The sequence below is a fragment of the Hemiscyllium ocellatum genome, chromosome 5, assembly GCF_020745735.1.
Source record: "Hemiscyllium ocellatum isolate sHemOce1 chromosome 5, sHemOce1.pat.X.cur, whole genome shotgun sequence".
NCBI lineage: Eukaryota > Metazoa > Chordata > Chondrichthyes > Orectolobiformes > Hemiscylliidae > Hemiscyllium > Hemiscyllium ocellatum.
This window is the reverse complement of record NC_083405.1, coordinates 67251737-67267923: the sequence shown is the minus strand read 5'-3', so window position 1 is coordinate 67267923 and position 16187 is coordinate 67251737. Positions and strand designations below refer to the sequence as shown.

General features: G+C 40.6%; 1 protein-coding gene across 6 annotated transcripts in view; it reads left to right on the top strand.

The window, feature by feature from the left end:
- The window catches only part of grb10b (growth factor receptor-bound protein 10b), a 205879-nt gene that overhangs the window by 97452 nt on the left and 92240 nt on the right, over positions 1–16187 (top strand). For all 6 annotated transcript variants that reach the window (XM_060824834.1, XM_060824835.1, XM_060824833.1 and 3 more), the window contains one exon: positions 3416–3554. In XM_060824834.1, coding sequence (XP_060680817.1) covers positions 3416–3554 — 139 coding nt within the window. The remainder of the gene's footprint in view (positions 1–3415; positions 3555–16187) is intronic.

The following is a 16187-nucleotide window of genomic DNA, read 5'->3' as shown; positions in this document are numbered from 1 at the left end:
ATTATTGAATTCCCCATTGTCAATATTCTGGGGGAAGATATCATCAAACAGAAGCATCAGGACAAGACACAAATACCTATACCTGCAGAAGCAAGTCAACATAACTCAACCTTGACACCCTAGAGTCTATCCACCATCTAAAGAGTGTAATTCCTGAGTGTGAAGGAGTGCTGTACTTGCCTGGAAAAGTACGGCTCCAACATTACTTGAGAAACTTAACGTGATCCAAGACAAAGCAGCTATTTAAACTGTACTTCATCAGCAGTTTCAGTATTCACTAAAACTGCAGCAACTCAAGTCTCCTTTGACAGAATCTTGCAACCCAGACCCCTGCATCACCTTGGTCATACGTTATTGAGAACACCACTGCAAGTTCCTCTGCAAGTCATCTAATACTGTTCCTTCACTATTTGAAAGTCACAGATTTGGAAATTTGTTATGATTCAGGAGGAGGTCATTTGGCTCGTTGTATTTGTAAAGGCTGTCTGAATTAACATTCTGCTTCCTTTTCGTGGTAAATCTGCTCATTGTTTCTGTTCAGACAATCATCTAATATTTACTTAGATGATTTAACTGAACCAGCCTCCATCACAATTCCAGCCTTCCATTGCAAGCCCTGACTTCAGAGTGTGAAAAATGTTCTTCTCATGTTGCATTTGCTGCTTTTTGTGCCCTCTGGTTCTTGAACCTGTTGCAAGTCACACCAGGTTATTCCCTATCTGGTCTGACAAGACCCCTCAAGATTTTGAAATCTTGCATCAGATCTTTTCTTTGCTGTGGGATTCAAATCCGTGTTCCGGACCTAACAATTTACAATCTACAAAAATGACGTGCAAGCAGGGACAGAGTGTAGTATAGCAAAGTTCGCAGATGATACCAAAATAGATGGGGAAACGGGCTGGAACGGGGAGATTGGGTTTACAGATGGATATTGATAGATGAGAAAAATGGGCCAGCATCTAACAGATGGAGTTTAATGTTGATTAATGCAAAATTGTCTTTTATGGCTGGAAAAATAAAAGGGCAGATTATTATTTAAATGGGAAGCTGATTCAGAGTGCATCTGAGCAGAGGGATCTGAGTATCTTTGTGCCTGAAGTGCCGAAAGTGTAGATTCACGAGGTGGATGTTGATCAGATGTTGCCCTTCTGGGACTGTATTGAATGCCATATCTCCATGATTTTCTTCCTGAAATCTATTACCTCATGCTTCTTTGAATTTAATTTGCTCCCTATCTGTCCATACCACCAAATAAACAAAATACTGATGGACACTTGAACTCATAACTCAGAAAATACTGGGGAAACTCAGCTTGTCTGGCGGCATTTGTAGAGAGAACATTATCATTTTCAGTTTGATGTGACTTCTTCAGAAGAATTGTGAATTCTCTCTCTCTGTCTCTGTCTGTCTGTCTGTCTGTCTCTCTCTCTCTCTCTCTCTCTGTCTCTCTCTCTCTGTCTCTCACATGCTACATGACCTACTGAATTTCTCCAGCATTTTCTGTTTATTGCCCAGTCCTCCAATTTATTACTGTCCTTTTAGAATTTTTATACTGTTCTCAATATTTCCAACTTCTGTCATTCACAGATTTTGAAATTGTCCCCTGTTCTACAAGGCTACATGTATTATCACTGCCCTGCTAGGTGTGTAGAAATATAGGTTTGCAGTGCTATGTCAATGACAGAATGGCATCTGAAAACAATATGGCATTATCCATATAATCTCGCTGCTTGTTCGTGGTATTTGGAACCGACACCTGAGCAGCCATCCATGCATAGAGTTGGCCCCTAGCCTGCAGTTAGTCAGTCAGACAGGAACAACAGTTAGAGTAATGCAGCTGCAATCCCAGGAGCACAATCATTCAGCCAATGAGTGTGTTTTAGAAAGAAGTATAACTCGTTTTTTTTTTGACTGTTTCAAAGCTGCTTTGCTGTCTCTTATCATTGGGTTGAAAGTTTCTTGTGGCTGAGCATATTTAAATCTGTAAAGGTTGAATGATGGCTCAGTGGTTTGCACTGCTGCCTCACAGTGCCAGGGGCATGGACTTGATTCCAACCTCTGGCAACTGTTTGCGTGGAGTTTGCATATTCTCCCAGTGTCTGCATGGTTTTCCTCCAGGTGCTTCGGTTTCCTCCCACAGTCCAAAGATGTGCAGGTTAGGAAAATTGGCCATGCTGAATTGCCCATTCTGTTCAGGGATGTGTAGTTTAGATGCATTAGTCAGGAAAATGTAAAGTAATAAGGTAGGGAATGGAAGTCGATGGGGTACTCTTCAAAGGGTTGGTGTGGACTTGTTCAGCCAGTTGGCCTGTTTCCACACTGTCGGGATTCTATGATAAAACAATTCTACGATAGTTTGTACTTTGTGTGCCTTTCCCGAAAAGGTTCCAATACACATCAAATCAGCTCTGTTTTAAATCAGAATTGCGCACATCTATGAACATCATTAGAAGAAATGGTCTACATTTGCTTATGGACATGACATGTATGATGTCAACAAATTCCATTCACTGATTTCAGTAGGTTTATTTGCATGTGTATCAGCGGCTGCTTTAGCACTCGAGAGTAATTACTTTGATACAGTAAGATCTTGATCATTAATATCAATTCAGAAAGGAAGTGTAGGAGTACTGCCCCTTGGAGAGCTCTTCTACAAATCTTTTTGGGTTTAAAAATACTCATCAAATCTATTTCTTATCGTTGAGCCAATTTTGTATCCACTTTGCCTCTACCCCTTTTATTCCATGAACTTTGACTTCGCTTACAAATAGTGTGTGTGGTACTGTCAACTACCTTCTGGAAATTCATGTGCACCCCATCAACAGTGCTCTCCTCATCAACCTTCTCTGTTATCTCTTCAAAAGACTTCAAGTTTGTTCAGCATGATTTTTCCTTGGCAAAATTCATGCTGCCTCTCCTTAATTAACTCAGATATCTGTCAGGCTATGAATTCTATCCCAAATTATTGTTTCTAAAATTTCCCCACATCTTGAAATTTTTGAAGTGCTGTGATTAACTAAGTATTTTGTTTCGTGCTGTAATGGAATACTGAATTAATACAAGTCATCTTTCAGGTGATAACTAGTTTGCTTCTAGTTGCAAAGTTTGTGATTGCAACTATTTGATTTGACTTTTAACACTCAAATCTGTTTTTAATATTGCTCATCGAAATATTTTTAAAAACTGAGCTCACCAGCTGAGCACAGATGTAATGTGCTGGCATCTGCCTGTATTGGTATAAAGCGCCATATTAAAACAGTGTTTCAGTAGATAATGGCACTCATCAGTTAGCTAAAATAAATCGTACTACAGATAGTAGAGCGATATAAATGCTGAAGATGGGGTTTATTGCTAATTTTTTTTGTGACTTGTTCTACTCAATTTTTGTGTACAATCTTTCAATCTTAATGTACAGAAGACTTCAGGAAGATGATCAATTCCGAACATCATCTTTGCCCGCCATTCCAAACCCTTTTCCAGAACTATGCAGCCCTGCCAGCTCACCAGTGTTGACTCCAGGTTCAATGCCTCAGAATCCACCTCTCCATAAAAATGTGAGTATTAATATAACACTGTTTCAAAATGTGACTGACTTTACAGGTGCATGAATTGTGTATTTCCAGTGTTGTAAGTGATAACTATGCCTGTAAGAATCTTTAAGTTTATATTTCCAATTTTTACTGAAATAATACAAATTGTTGGTCTTTAATAGAATGTGAAATGAATGCAATCCGAAATCATCATCATCGGAGAAAAATACAATGGAGACTTCTCTTGAAACCTGATGGCAAATGTTTGTGCACATAAAAACTCTCCTTTCAGTATTCCCATCTACTATGAGTCTTTTTGTAGTTCATCTGTGTTGATTTATTGTTTGTGGAACTGTTCTTTTACTATGATGTAACAGTATTTAGTTTAAGAATCGTCTTGATTGCAATTGGATATTCTCGATCTTTTGAAAAATGTTCTTTTGAAGCCTCAGGGTGGTTGTTGTGTAATCAACTTATTTTAAAGATAGTTATCTGCACTATGCCCACTGCACCATCTCAGTGCAAATATAATGTGCTGGCATCTACATGATTTGTATAAAGCTTTGTTTCAAGTACTTTAATGGAAACCTACAGTATAACACAGCTAAAATGGTCTTGCCTTGCAACTTGCCTCTCAAGCTGGTGTTCTGAAATGGACTTTCTTTAAGCAACTTTAGCAGTGACAATTTTGGCATTCCTGCATACTTCAGGCAGTTCTGGTAAGGAGGTTGGACATATTGTCATTCTGAGACAGTAGTATAATCTCCCCATGAGAGGTCACTAATTCGTAACGTCGTCTGGTTGCAGTTCAGCAGACTTCATAATGCAAGAGAAAACATGGACCTCAAGTGGGCTGTAAACTTAAAACTGTCAAAACTGGAAGAAATAACCTGTCTGAATTCTCTCCGAAATATGTGATTGACTTTGCAGCACAGATTTCAATGAAAGTTGTATGTCCTTGCTGGTGGATCTCATTATTGCAAGATGGCTATCCAAAATAATGCAGTCTAAAGAACTAGCATGTTTAGTATTGTCACCAAACACTTAACGCTCTGAGCATCCTTCTTTGCAAAATGGGTCCTGCACTTTTCAGGCTACCAGGATCTGTGACCAAGGCAGGACACAAACAAAAATCTGGAAACTACATTTGCAATTGTGGTACTTGACTTTACTTTGCCAAAGTTATTTCCTTTCTCTTTTTCTTAATGTTATGTATCCTACCTATTTTATTGCCCTCTTGGTCAATCTCTCAACTGTCTGGGACCATCTATTTATATAACTTTGAATCAAAAGCAGAATTGTTCCTGAAATGTGCAACATTTGGACATAATGATGTTAAGAGGCTATACTGATACAAGACCTCATCGTTAAGGTGGAGATACACTAAATAGGAAGCAAAATTGCAAGCTGCCTTTTATTCAAAGAGAATTAGAGTTTCAAGCATAAGGAAATTTTGCTACAACTGTACAAGGCTTTGTTGAGACCACACTGAAAATCCTATGTGCAGCTTTGATCTCTGTTTAAGAAATGATGCATTTATCTTGGAGGCAGTGTATTGAAGGTTCACTAAGTTGGCCCTGAGAAGAAGGGAGCTATCCTGGTGATGAGGCTGAACAACTTGAGGCTCTGTCTTCTGAAGATTGAAGAATGTGACCTGATCTTATTAAAATATGCACGTTTCTAAAGGAATTGATCGGTTGTTTCTGCTGGTCGGGGAGTCTGAAGCAAGTGGATACAATCGGGATAAGAGGCAGATTGTTCAATACTTGAGAAATTTCTTCACTCCAAGTTTTGTCAATCTTGTAAATTTCCTATTCCAGAAGTTTATGGATTCTTCATACTTTGAGGCTACACCAGATAGCTTTTTGATCCTTTCTGAAATTGAGGCATTTTGCAGACAGTGCAAGCAAGTGGAATTGAGACTGAAAGTTGGCAGTTAGTTTGAATCGTGGCACAGACAGGAGAACTACATGGTTTACTTCAGCTCCTATTTTGTTGTATTCTTAATGACTCTGCAAAGTTGCTTTGGAGTGCTTGATTTGAAGTGAAGTGACTTCCTTAAGTAACCTATTATGGTTGTTATTAATTTAATTCTGTAAGTAAACTGTTGAAGGCTATAGAAAATTTGTTTTTACTAATAGTGTCAACTTAGCCGAATTGAGAGTATGATGGTGTATGTCAATTGAAAAAAACACAGACAATGCCTAACAATTATTTTACTTAAATATCTACATAATATCAGTGAACCTAATTGTTGTTGCTGGATTATTAAGGTTCTAAAAAGAGACAGTGCAAGATAGCAACAGATGATGATGCATCCCTCCCAGGTCATCTCAATGCCTTCTATGCTTGTTTCGAGTAGAATTTCAGCGGAGAAGTAACACCTGTTCTGATGGGTCCTGACGAACCGATCCCAACAGTCACTGCATCAGAGGTCAGATCAGCTTTCCTTTGTGTGAATCGAAGGAAAGCAATTGGATCAGATAGAGTACCAAGTTGTGCACTTGGCATGTGCAGATCAACTGGCAGAGGTCTTCTTGGGCATCTTCAACTTCTCCCTGCATCAGACCACTGTCCCTGCCTTTTTCAAGAGGGCCAACATTATCCCTGTGCCTAAGAAGGCTCATGCAGCATATCTCAATGACTATCGTCCCGTGGCCCTAACTTCGGTGTCATGAAGTGCTTTGAAAGGCTGATCATGACATTAATCAACTTCTGCCTCCCCACTACTCTTGACCCACTCCAATTTGCCTATCAGACCAACAGATCCACGTCAGATCCATATTTCTTTCCCTTCACTACTTCCTCGAACATCTTGACAACAAGAATAATTATGTAAGAATCCTACTCATGGACTACAGTTCAACCTTCAACACTATTATCCCCTCGATTGATTACTAAGCATAGTGATCTCAGACTAAGTCTCACTCTCTGCAACTGGACCCTCAGTTTCCTGACCCACAGGCCACAATCAGTGAAGATTGTGTACAATATTTCATTTTCACTAAGACTTAACACTGGAGCCCCCCAGGGGTGCATACTCAGCCCTGTTCTCACTCTGCATCCATGACTGCGTCGCCCAATACCAGACCACTGCCATTTACAAGTTTGCTGATGACACCACCGTAGTTGGTCAAATCTCAAATGGTGATGAAATAGACTACAGATGGGAAGTAGAGAACCTGGAAAAATGGTGCACTGAGAACAACCTAGCTCTCAATGTCAGGAAAACCAACAAACTCATTATTGACTTTCGGTGGGATGTTATTCATGTCCTCCCGACACATTAACAGCATAGCAGTGGAATGAATGGAGTGTCAAGCTCCTGGGAGTGGTCATCCACAACAAGCTTTCTTGGACTCATGTGGATGCACTGGTTACAAAGGCCCAACAATGTCTCATCTTCAGGCAGCTGAGGAAATTTGGCATGATGGCGAATACCCTTGCCAACTTTTATTGGTGCGCTACCAAGAGCATTCTGTCTGGATGTATCATTTACCTGGCATAGCAATTGTTCCATTCAAGATTGGAGACTGTTTCAGAGAGTGTAACATCAGGGAGAAGGTACAGAAGCCTGAACACACGCACCAGCTGGTTTCGAAACTGTTTGTATCCTACTGTTGTTAGAATAATGAATGGACTCTCAAACTCTTTAACATTCTGTGTTTTTGTTTTTGCTGCTGTTTACCTATTATTTACTTATTTATGCTACTTAACTCTGTGATCTGCCTGTATTGCTCGCAAGACAAATCTTTTCACTGTGCTTCTGTTCATGTGACAATAAATTCACTCCAATTCAATTAATCCAGAGACTCCAATAGTGTTCTGGGGAGCAGGGCTCAAATCCCACCAGAGCAGATAGTGTAATTTGAATTCAGTAAAACAAAATCTGGAATTAACAATTTGATCATGACTACAAATCCATTGCTGTTTTTCAGAAAAACCTGTCTGGTTCGCTTATGTCCTTTAGGGAAGGAAATTGCCATCCTTAACTGGTGTGGCCTCCCATGTGATTCCAGACCCACAGCAATGTGGTTGACTCTTAACTGCCTTTCGATAATTAGGGATGGGCAATAAATGCTGCCTAGCTAGCAATGCCTTCATTCTGTGAATGAATAAAGAAAAGATAATATTAAGGACAGGGTCTGACCTCAATCGGTTTCAGGCAGAGATATAATTCTGTTGTAATGATGGCAACATTGTTAACTTTCAACTTTATTATATTCTTGAAATAAAATATCTGGCATCCACACACGTTCAGTTAAATGTGGAAATCCTGAATGTGATGGTGGTTCTTTGCTTAGCTGCAGCATGTGCTTTTGGTCTTTGTGGGCAGCAAACTTTAGAAATCACTTAATTGTGAACTACCCTTTTATACTAAAAACTCCTTGTTAATGAAGAGTAATAATTTTTGATTGCATGTGGAGTCATAACTCTGGACAGCTTCCTGGTTCCGCAAACCTAATCTTTTATTTGGAGAAAGTGAGGACTGCTGATGCTGTAGATCAGAGTAGAGAGTGGTGCTGGAAAAGAACAGCCGGTCAGGCAGCATCCGAGTAGCAGAGGTCGACGTTTCAGATATAAGCCCTTCATCAGTCCATTCCTGATGAAGGGTTTATGCCCGAACTGTCGACTGTTCTGCTCCTCTGATGCTGCCTGACTGGCTGTGCTTTTCCAACACCACGCTCTTGACTCTAATTTTTTTATTTGTTTAATCCACTTTTTCTATTATGATTTATTGTGGCTTTAAGCTTTTGATTTTTCAGCTTCAAAAATGTCATTTTCACTAAAATGTAGAAATAAATAATATTTTTCTTACAAGTTTATTGTAAAATTGTAGAATCCGACTATCTGCCCTCCTTGATGGCATAATTGTTGCTTGATGTCTGGACTTCCCCTTGACCAGGTTTAAATAAACTATAGGGAAGGTGCAATCCTTGCCTCGCAGATATTACAAGATCTTGGTGGCAGATTTTTTCAGGGTCACTGGCAAGGGCTGTTACTTTAGCCTTGGATTTTGCAATCAGCAGGAATAAGCAAAATATAGATATCAAAGAAGTTAGTCCAACTATAGGGAGGTAAAGTTTTGGGTTCTAAAACAAAGGGCCAAACTGGGACTCGCCACACTTATTGCAGAAGAATCTTTGTGGTCCCGTTGGAGGAATGATTGACCTGGCCAAAACTATTTGGAAGAATTCTATTTCTCTACATTCTTGTTCACTGCTTCACACAGCAATTGGTGGCCTTTCAATCAAAACCAGACTCTCACTTTTTAATTAGATAATTTATGCAACACCCTACTTCGTGTAAGCTTTAATTCAGGACAACTTGAACCACTTCCAGATTCTAAGGTGTGCAGTAAAATTATAAGTCTAATTGGAGGGGGCCTAATCTCAAACTTGTGTTAAGCAGAGCTCTGTGATAGATAAGGAAGCCCTTACGCAACCTGGTTTAGCCTCTAAGTACTCCTTCAAACAAAATGAAAACAGTGAATGTTTGTTTACATCTTCCAGTAATCTGAACTTAGATTGTAAAATGTATTTGAAGATTTGGAATAAATTCATCCTGTTCTGTTCAGTGTCCTGCCTTCACATGCATTCACTACGCTCTATTTTGTCATCAGTGCGGTAAAACTTATTTTTATTTGTGTTTTTATGCTGCATTGCAAAATCTTGGAATGTCTCTTTGGCCTTTACAGATTCAGTTATGGAAAGAGCCTGGTGAGTGGGCAGGCATTCATTGGCTATGTTAGCATCTTTGGGCTCTTCTGTTCAAGAACAAGTTCAGTCATATTTGCAGGATATTTTGAGAACATTATGTCAAATGATGGCTTGTCTGTCATTTTGCGCTGCATCATGGTCTAATTCTCCTCCCATGGCAAATTTGCACTGTCACATAATCCAGAGTAACCAAGTGGAATTTGCTACAGACATCCTTCTTTTGGATTTCCTATTCTGCAAGTGAGAGGGGCTGACAACTTCAATGCAACTGAAGTTTGTTATCCAATTTTGACCTGTTGTCATTTCACTGATTGTGAAGATTTCACACATGGCTGTTGCAGATTCAAGATCGTTTTCAGAAAAAAATGCATACATGCACTGCACCTTTTTCCAATTCAAATTAAAACTCACTCATAAAACAAAGCATTTCACTGTACTGAGGTCTGCATGAAAATGTTACCCCTAAGGTCGCTTTTAAATTTTTTCCCCTCTCACTTGAAACTAATGTCCTCTCATTTTAGAGCTGTCAGAGGAAGTAGTAGAAACAGGTACAATTGAAACAAAAGCATCTGGATGGATCAGAGCCTCTAACTTCTTGTAGCCACTGTTTTGTATTGTGAGTCCAGTTTCAGTTCTTTGGTCAGGGCAATCATGAGGTTCAGACCTGGTCAAACACAAATTGAGCTGATTACTCTGTATTAGATGCCGTTTGATGGTACCATAGATGATGTGTTTTGTCATTGTTGATTACCAAGAGGAGGCTAATGGAATTATAATTATTTGATTTGGCCCTCTTCTGAATTTAAAGTACAGTCAAATCATCTGGATCCCACGTGCATGGGAATGGGAGTGCTGGTTACGTGATTGTGCTAGTTATGTCCAGGGCCACTCATAAATACCTCAGTGAGGTTTGCGCAAGAGGGAGTGTGTGCAAGGCAGCCAAATGATGTTTCCAAAATGAAGAAACCTGGTCCTGTCAGTTGAATGAGAATTTTGGCAACAGGATACCAGATAGTAGGTCTTTATTGGCTCAGACAATTTTCCAAATTGTTAGGTAGATGCCAATTTTGTAGCTGTACTAGAACAACTTGGCTAGGGGTGCATCTAGTTTTGGAACATTTTAATTCAGTAGAGTTGAGTGAATATTGTCAATGCCATAACCATTGCAGTATCTCTGATTCTGGGGACCTCACGAGGCAGAAATGGAAATTTTGATTGAAAATAGTTGCAAATGCTTCAGCTTTATATTCTACAGTGATATACTGGTGATCCTTAGAGATAAGGGACCTTGACGTTTCTGTGGACAGTGTGAAACAAACTGATATGCTAGAACACATTGATGTTAGGAAGGAGGATTTGCTGAAAATTTTGAAAAACATAAGGCGAGATAAGTCCCCTGGGCCAGAAAGAATATACACTAGATTTCTACAGGAAATGAGGGAAGAGATTGCTGCGCCTTTGATGATCTTTGTATCCTCACTGTCTATTGGAGTAGATTAGATTAGATTAGACTTACAGTGTGGAAACAGGCCCTTCGGCCCAACAAGTCCACACCGACCCGCCGAAGCGCAACCCACCCATACCCCTACATTTACCCCTTACCTAACACTACAGGCAATTTAGCATGGCCAATTCACCTGACCCGCACATCTTTGGACGTGGGAGGAAACCGGAGCACCCGGAGGAAACCCACGCAGACACGGGGAGAACGTGCAAACTCCACACAGTCAGTCGCCTGAGTCGGAAATAGTGCCTGATGATTGGAGATTGGCAAATGTTAATACCTTGTTCACGAATGGGAATAGGGATGATCCTGGGAATTACAGACCAGTCAGTCTTAGGTTAATGGTGGACAAAGTATTGGAGAGGATTCTGAGAGACAGGATTTATAATACTTGTAAAACCATAATTTTATTAGAGAGAGTCAGCATGGATTTGTGATGGGCAGATCATGCCTCTCAATCTTTGAGGATGTGACTAAACATTTTGATGGGAGATAGAGCAGTGGCTATCGTGTTCATGGATTTTAACAAGATGTTTGACAAGGTACCCCATTGTAGCCTCATTCAGAAAGTAAGGAGGCATGGAATACAGGGAAACCCGTCTGTCTGGATACAGAATTGGCTGGTCCATCGAAGACAGAGATTGGTAGTTGATGGAAAGTATTCAGCCTGGAGTTCAGTGACCAGTAGTGTTCTACAGGGATTGGTTCTGGGCCCAAGCTCTTGGTGATTTTTAGAAATGACTTGGATGAGGAAGTGGAAGGGTGTGTTTCATAAGTTTGCCAATGACATGAGGGTTTGTGGAGTTGTGGATAGTGTGGAGGGTTGTGTGGGTTGCAACAAGACATTGACAGGATGCAGAACTAGGCTGAAAAGTGGCAGGTGGCATTCAACCTGGAGGAGTGTGAAGTGATTCATTTCGGAAGGACGAATTTGAATACAGGGTGAAAGGCAAGATTCTTGGCGCTATGGTGGAACAGATGGATATTGGAGTCCATGTCCATAAATCCCTTGAAGTTGCCACCCAGGTTGATGGGGTTATGAAGAAGGCATGTGGTGTGTTGGTTTTCATTAGCGGGGGATTGAACTTGAGAGCCACGAGGTTATGCTGCAGCTTTATAAAGCCCTGGTTAGACCACACTTGGAATATTGTGTTCAGTTGTGGTCACCTCACTACAGGAAAGATGTGGAAGCTTTAGAAGGGATGCAGAGGAGATTTACCAGGATATTGCCTGGACTGTGGGGCCTATTTTATGAAGAATGGTTGAGGGATCTAGGGCTTTTCTCATTTGGGCAAAGAAGGATACAAGATGACTTGATAGAGGTGTACAAGCTGTTGTAAGGCACAAATAAGAGTGGATGCCAGAGACTCATTTCCACCATGGTGGAAATGGCTATCATGAGTGGGCATAATTTTAAGGTAATTGGAGGAAGGTTTAGGGCAGCTGTCAGAGATAGGTTCTCCACACAGTGATGGGTGCATAGAATGCACTGCGAGTAGTGGTAGTAGAGTCAGATACATTACGGACATGTAAGCGACTTTTGGATAGGCACATAAAAGTTAGTTCAATGAAGGGTATGTAGGTTAGTCTGATCTGAGAGTAGGATAAAAATCTGGCACAACGTTGAGGGCCAAACGGTTTGTACTGTATTTGTGGTGTTTTTCCTCAATATAACTTCACCAAGTTGTCAACTCATTTTCAAGGTACCTCGGGCTGCACCTAGAATGTCCTGCTTGATTGATTGATTTGTTGTTACAAGTACCAAAGTGCAGTGAAAAGCTTTGAGTAAGAGCAGTACAGGCAATTCATAGGAAGCAAGGATGTACAGATCAAAAAGACTTAAGCCAAGGCGTACAGGTTACATTGCAGAGGGCATGCGCTGGGTGAGAGCAACTTCAGCATCATCAGCATTATTTGAGGCTAAAGAGTCCATTCCTCAATCGAATAATGGCTGAATAGAAGTTGTTCCTGACTTTGCTTGTTCAGGCTTCTAGATCTCCTGCCTAACAGAAGAGGTTGGAGATCATTACCAGGGTACGATGGGTCTTTGGTGGCAATCTTTCTGTGGCAGCGAACCATGTAAATGGAGACCGTGGATGGAAGGTTGACCTCCTTGATGGTCTGGGCTGTGCACACCATCTTCTGTAGTTTCTTATGGTCCTGGGCAGGTCAGTTGCCATACCTTGCCATTATACACCCAGACAGTATGCTTTCAGTGCATTGGTTTCAGTTGGTGAGGGTCCTTATGGACATGTCAAATTTTGTGAGCTGTCTGAGGAAGAGGAGGCATTGTAGATGTGACAGTCAAGGCAGCACAGTATGGGAAGTCCAGGACAGATGATCAATTATTCTCACTCTGAAGAGCTTGATTCTCTCCATCCTCTCAACCTCCGTTCCGTTGATGTAGATGGGGGTGCATTCTCCTCCTCTCTTTCTGAAGTTAATGATCAGTTCTTTAGTGTTTCCAGTATTGAGAAAGAGGTTGTTCTCATTGCACCACATCATTGAGCCCTCTATCTCCCTTATGTATTTTGACTCATCATTGTTAGATATCTGGCCTGCTACGGTGTTGTCATCATAGAACTTGTGGATGGTATTCATTTGGAATTTGGCAACACAGCCTTAGGTGTACTTGGAGTACAGTAGAGAGGCTGAGGATGGATTCTTTAGGGGTTCCATTGTTGAATGTTATTGTGGAGGAGATGCAGTTACCGAACTACACTGATTGCGTTCTGTGGGTCACAAAGTTGAGGATCCAGTTGCAGAGAGTCAAGAACAAGGTTGCAGACTTTTCAGGTCAGTTTGGAGAGAATAATGGTGTTGAAGGCAGAGCTGTAGTCAACAAACAGGAGTCAGAAGTATGTGTCTTTGTCCAGATGTTCCAGGGGTGAGTGTATGGTTCGGGATATGGTATCTGCTGTAGACCTGTTGGATCAATGGGCAAATTGCAGGGGATAGAGGCAGGCTGGGAGACTGGAATTAATGTGGGTTGTGACCAACCTCTTGAAGCACTTCATGAGATTAAAGATAGTGCGCAGTACTTATTAAGGCACATTACATGTGCTTTCTTAGGTGTGGGGATGATGGTGGTTTTCTTGAAGCAGTTGAGGACTTTTCTTATAGGACGGAGAGGTTGAAAATATCAGTGAATACCTCTGCCAGTTGGTCCACACAGGATCTGAATACTTGCCCTGGGACACAATCTGGGTCCGTTGCTTTCCTCTGGTTGATTCCGTGTGTGCACTCTGTACACTGCACTCGACATTGAAGCAGGATTGATGTTTTGGTTTGGTACAAATAATAGCATGAGAGAAATGCTGTGCTTACAAATTGTTAAGAATTGCAGTACTGCTCTTAGATGCCCCATTTTGAATTACTAGATCTGTTCTGATCTCGTCAAGCATGGAGGAACTGACAGGCATTCTTTGTATTACAGAGAATAAATAGGAAGGTACACTTTTAAATATACTTTAGACTATGCATTTACTCTGGTGACAAAATCCTAGCTACTATAGCTTTGATCTCTTTTTTTTATCTAACAAATGTTTTGTAAGAATCTTAACACACAGTGCCAAATTTAAGACCTTGAAAACATCAAACCCTTCTCCTGCGGGGATAGTTTGTTTTCATGCTTAGTTTTTTAAAAAATGGATCCTAGCTAGCTTTTAAAATGGCTCCTCTCAGCACAGAATTAACAAATTGTCTGCTTTTAACAATGTCTAGCAATTACTACGGCAAAAGCAAACTCATCACCTCTTGGAATGTAATGCTTTTGTACTGTATGAATATTCTAGCCAAGTCAAAACAAAAGATTAGTTGTTGAGATGTCAGCTTGGCTATTTCTGAAGAAAGGAGACATGTAAATGCCATTATTCCTTGACTTTGTGCAAAATACTCCTAAGTTTCTACTGTCAAAAGAAAAACTTGTTTCTGATGAGTTCACAAATCTACCATGTCAGCATTGTCTCATCCCAAATCTCAGTCAAATGATTGAAACAGTTGGTTTGTTTGAATTACCTTAAACAACAGACAAAGCTTTATAGTTAATCAGTCTGCTTGTAACACTTTGAAGAAGCAGGAACTCCATACTTGGCTATATACCTACCTAGATCTCTATGTCTCAAAAATCCAATCCATGGAAGGAAACCTGCATTTCACTTGTGAAGTGAACCAATCACCACCTCACAAGTACGACAGCTTCCATGCACAATTGATTTACAGGGTGTTCTAATTCACAAGAATTCTTTTGTTTCTTTTGATATAAAGTATTTCAGTCCTTTCCTTTCTCATTGTTTTTACCCGTATGTTTCATACAGTGTCCCTGGGTTGTCATGAGCAATATTCTTTTAATCTGAAAGAATTTGACTGGAGACCTGACTGAAAGTTGCAGAGTAAGCATATTATAATAGGCATTCATTGTTCAAGCTGCAGCGGGTCATGGCTCTCCGGGCAGCTCTTGACTCACTGCACACACAGGTGGCAAATAAAAGAGGTCTCCTTTACTAAACAAAGATTGTTTGAGTTTGGAGATAAGTCAGGTAGGTAGCTGGCTAAAAAGAAAAACACTTCCCAATCCATTACGACTGTTAAAGAAAAGGCTGGCACAGTTACCTGAGAGTTGAAGAAGATCAATGTTAGATTTGGGGAATACCTTGCAGACTTATACCGGTCGGAGGGCGGCGAATGCAGTGCTGTGAGAATCCATTCCTTTTTGGAGAACTGGACCTCCCCAGTATAAACACGGAGCAGGTCTCCCTGTTAAATGCCTCTATGATAACACAAGAGGTGCAGGAAGCAATAAAGCATCCCCAGCGTGACAAAGCACCAGGACCAGATGGATTCCAGAGTGAATTTTATAAGGAATTCATAAATGTGTTGGTGGAGCCACTTTTGGGGATGTATAATTATTCATATACACAGGATTATCTTAGGGAAGCTAATATTTCCCTCATTTTAAAGAAAGGGAAAGATCCTGAATAATGTGCCTCATACAGACCAATTTTGTTGTTGAATGTAGACTTTAAAATTCTGTCCAAGGTGCTGGCCCTGAGGTTGGAAAAGGTATTACCCGATATTATAAAGGATGATCAGATGGGTTTTATCAAGGGCTGTAGCTCCTCTAACAATATCAGGAGGGTACAGAACATAGTGCAGGTATGCCAGCAAAGATTCTTCCTGGGTTTGGTGGTCTCCCTAGACACTGAAAAAGTGTTTGACCAGATAGAATGGCAGTACCTGTTTGGGGTCCTCGAGCGCTTTGGTCTTGGGTGAGCCTTTGCTAGGTGGGTTTCTGTGTTGTATAATGATCCTAAAGTGGCAGTCATCACAAATGGCACTAAGTCGGATAACTTTAATATTGGGAGAGGTAGTCGACAGGATTGTCCTCTCACAGCTGTTATTTACCTTAGCCTTGGCTAATGGCTCAAATGCCAT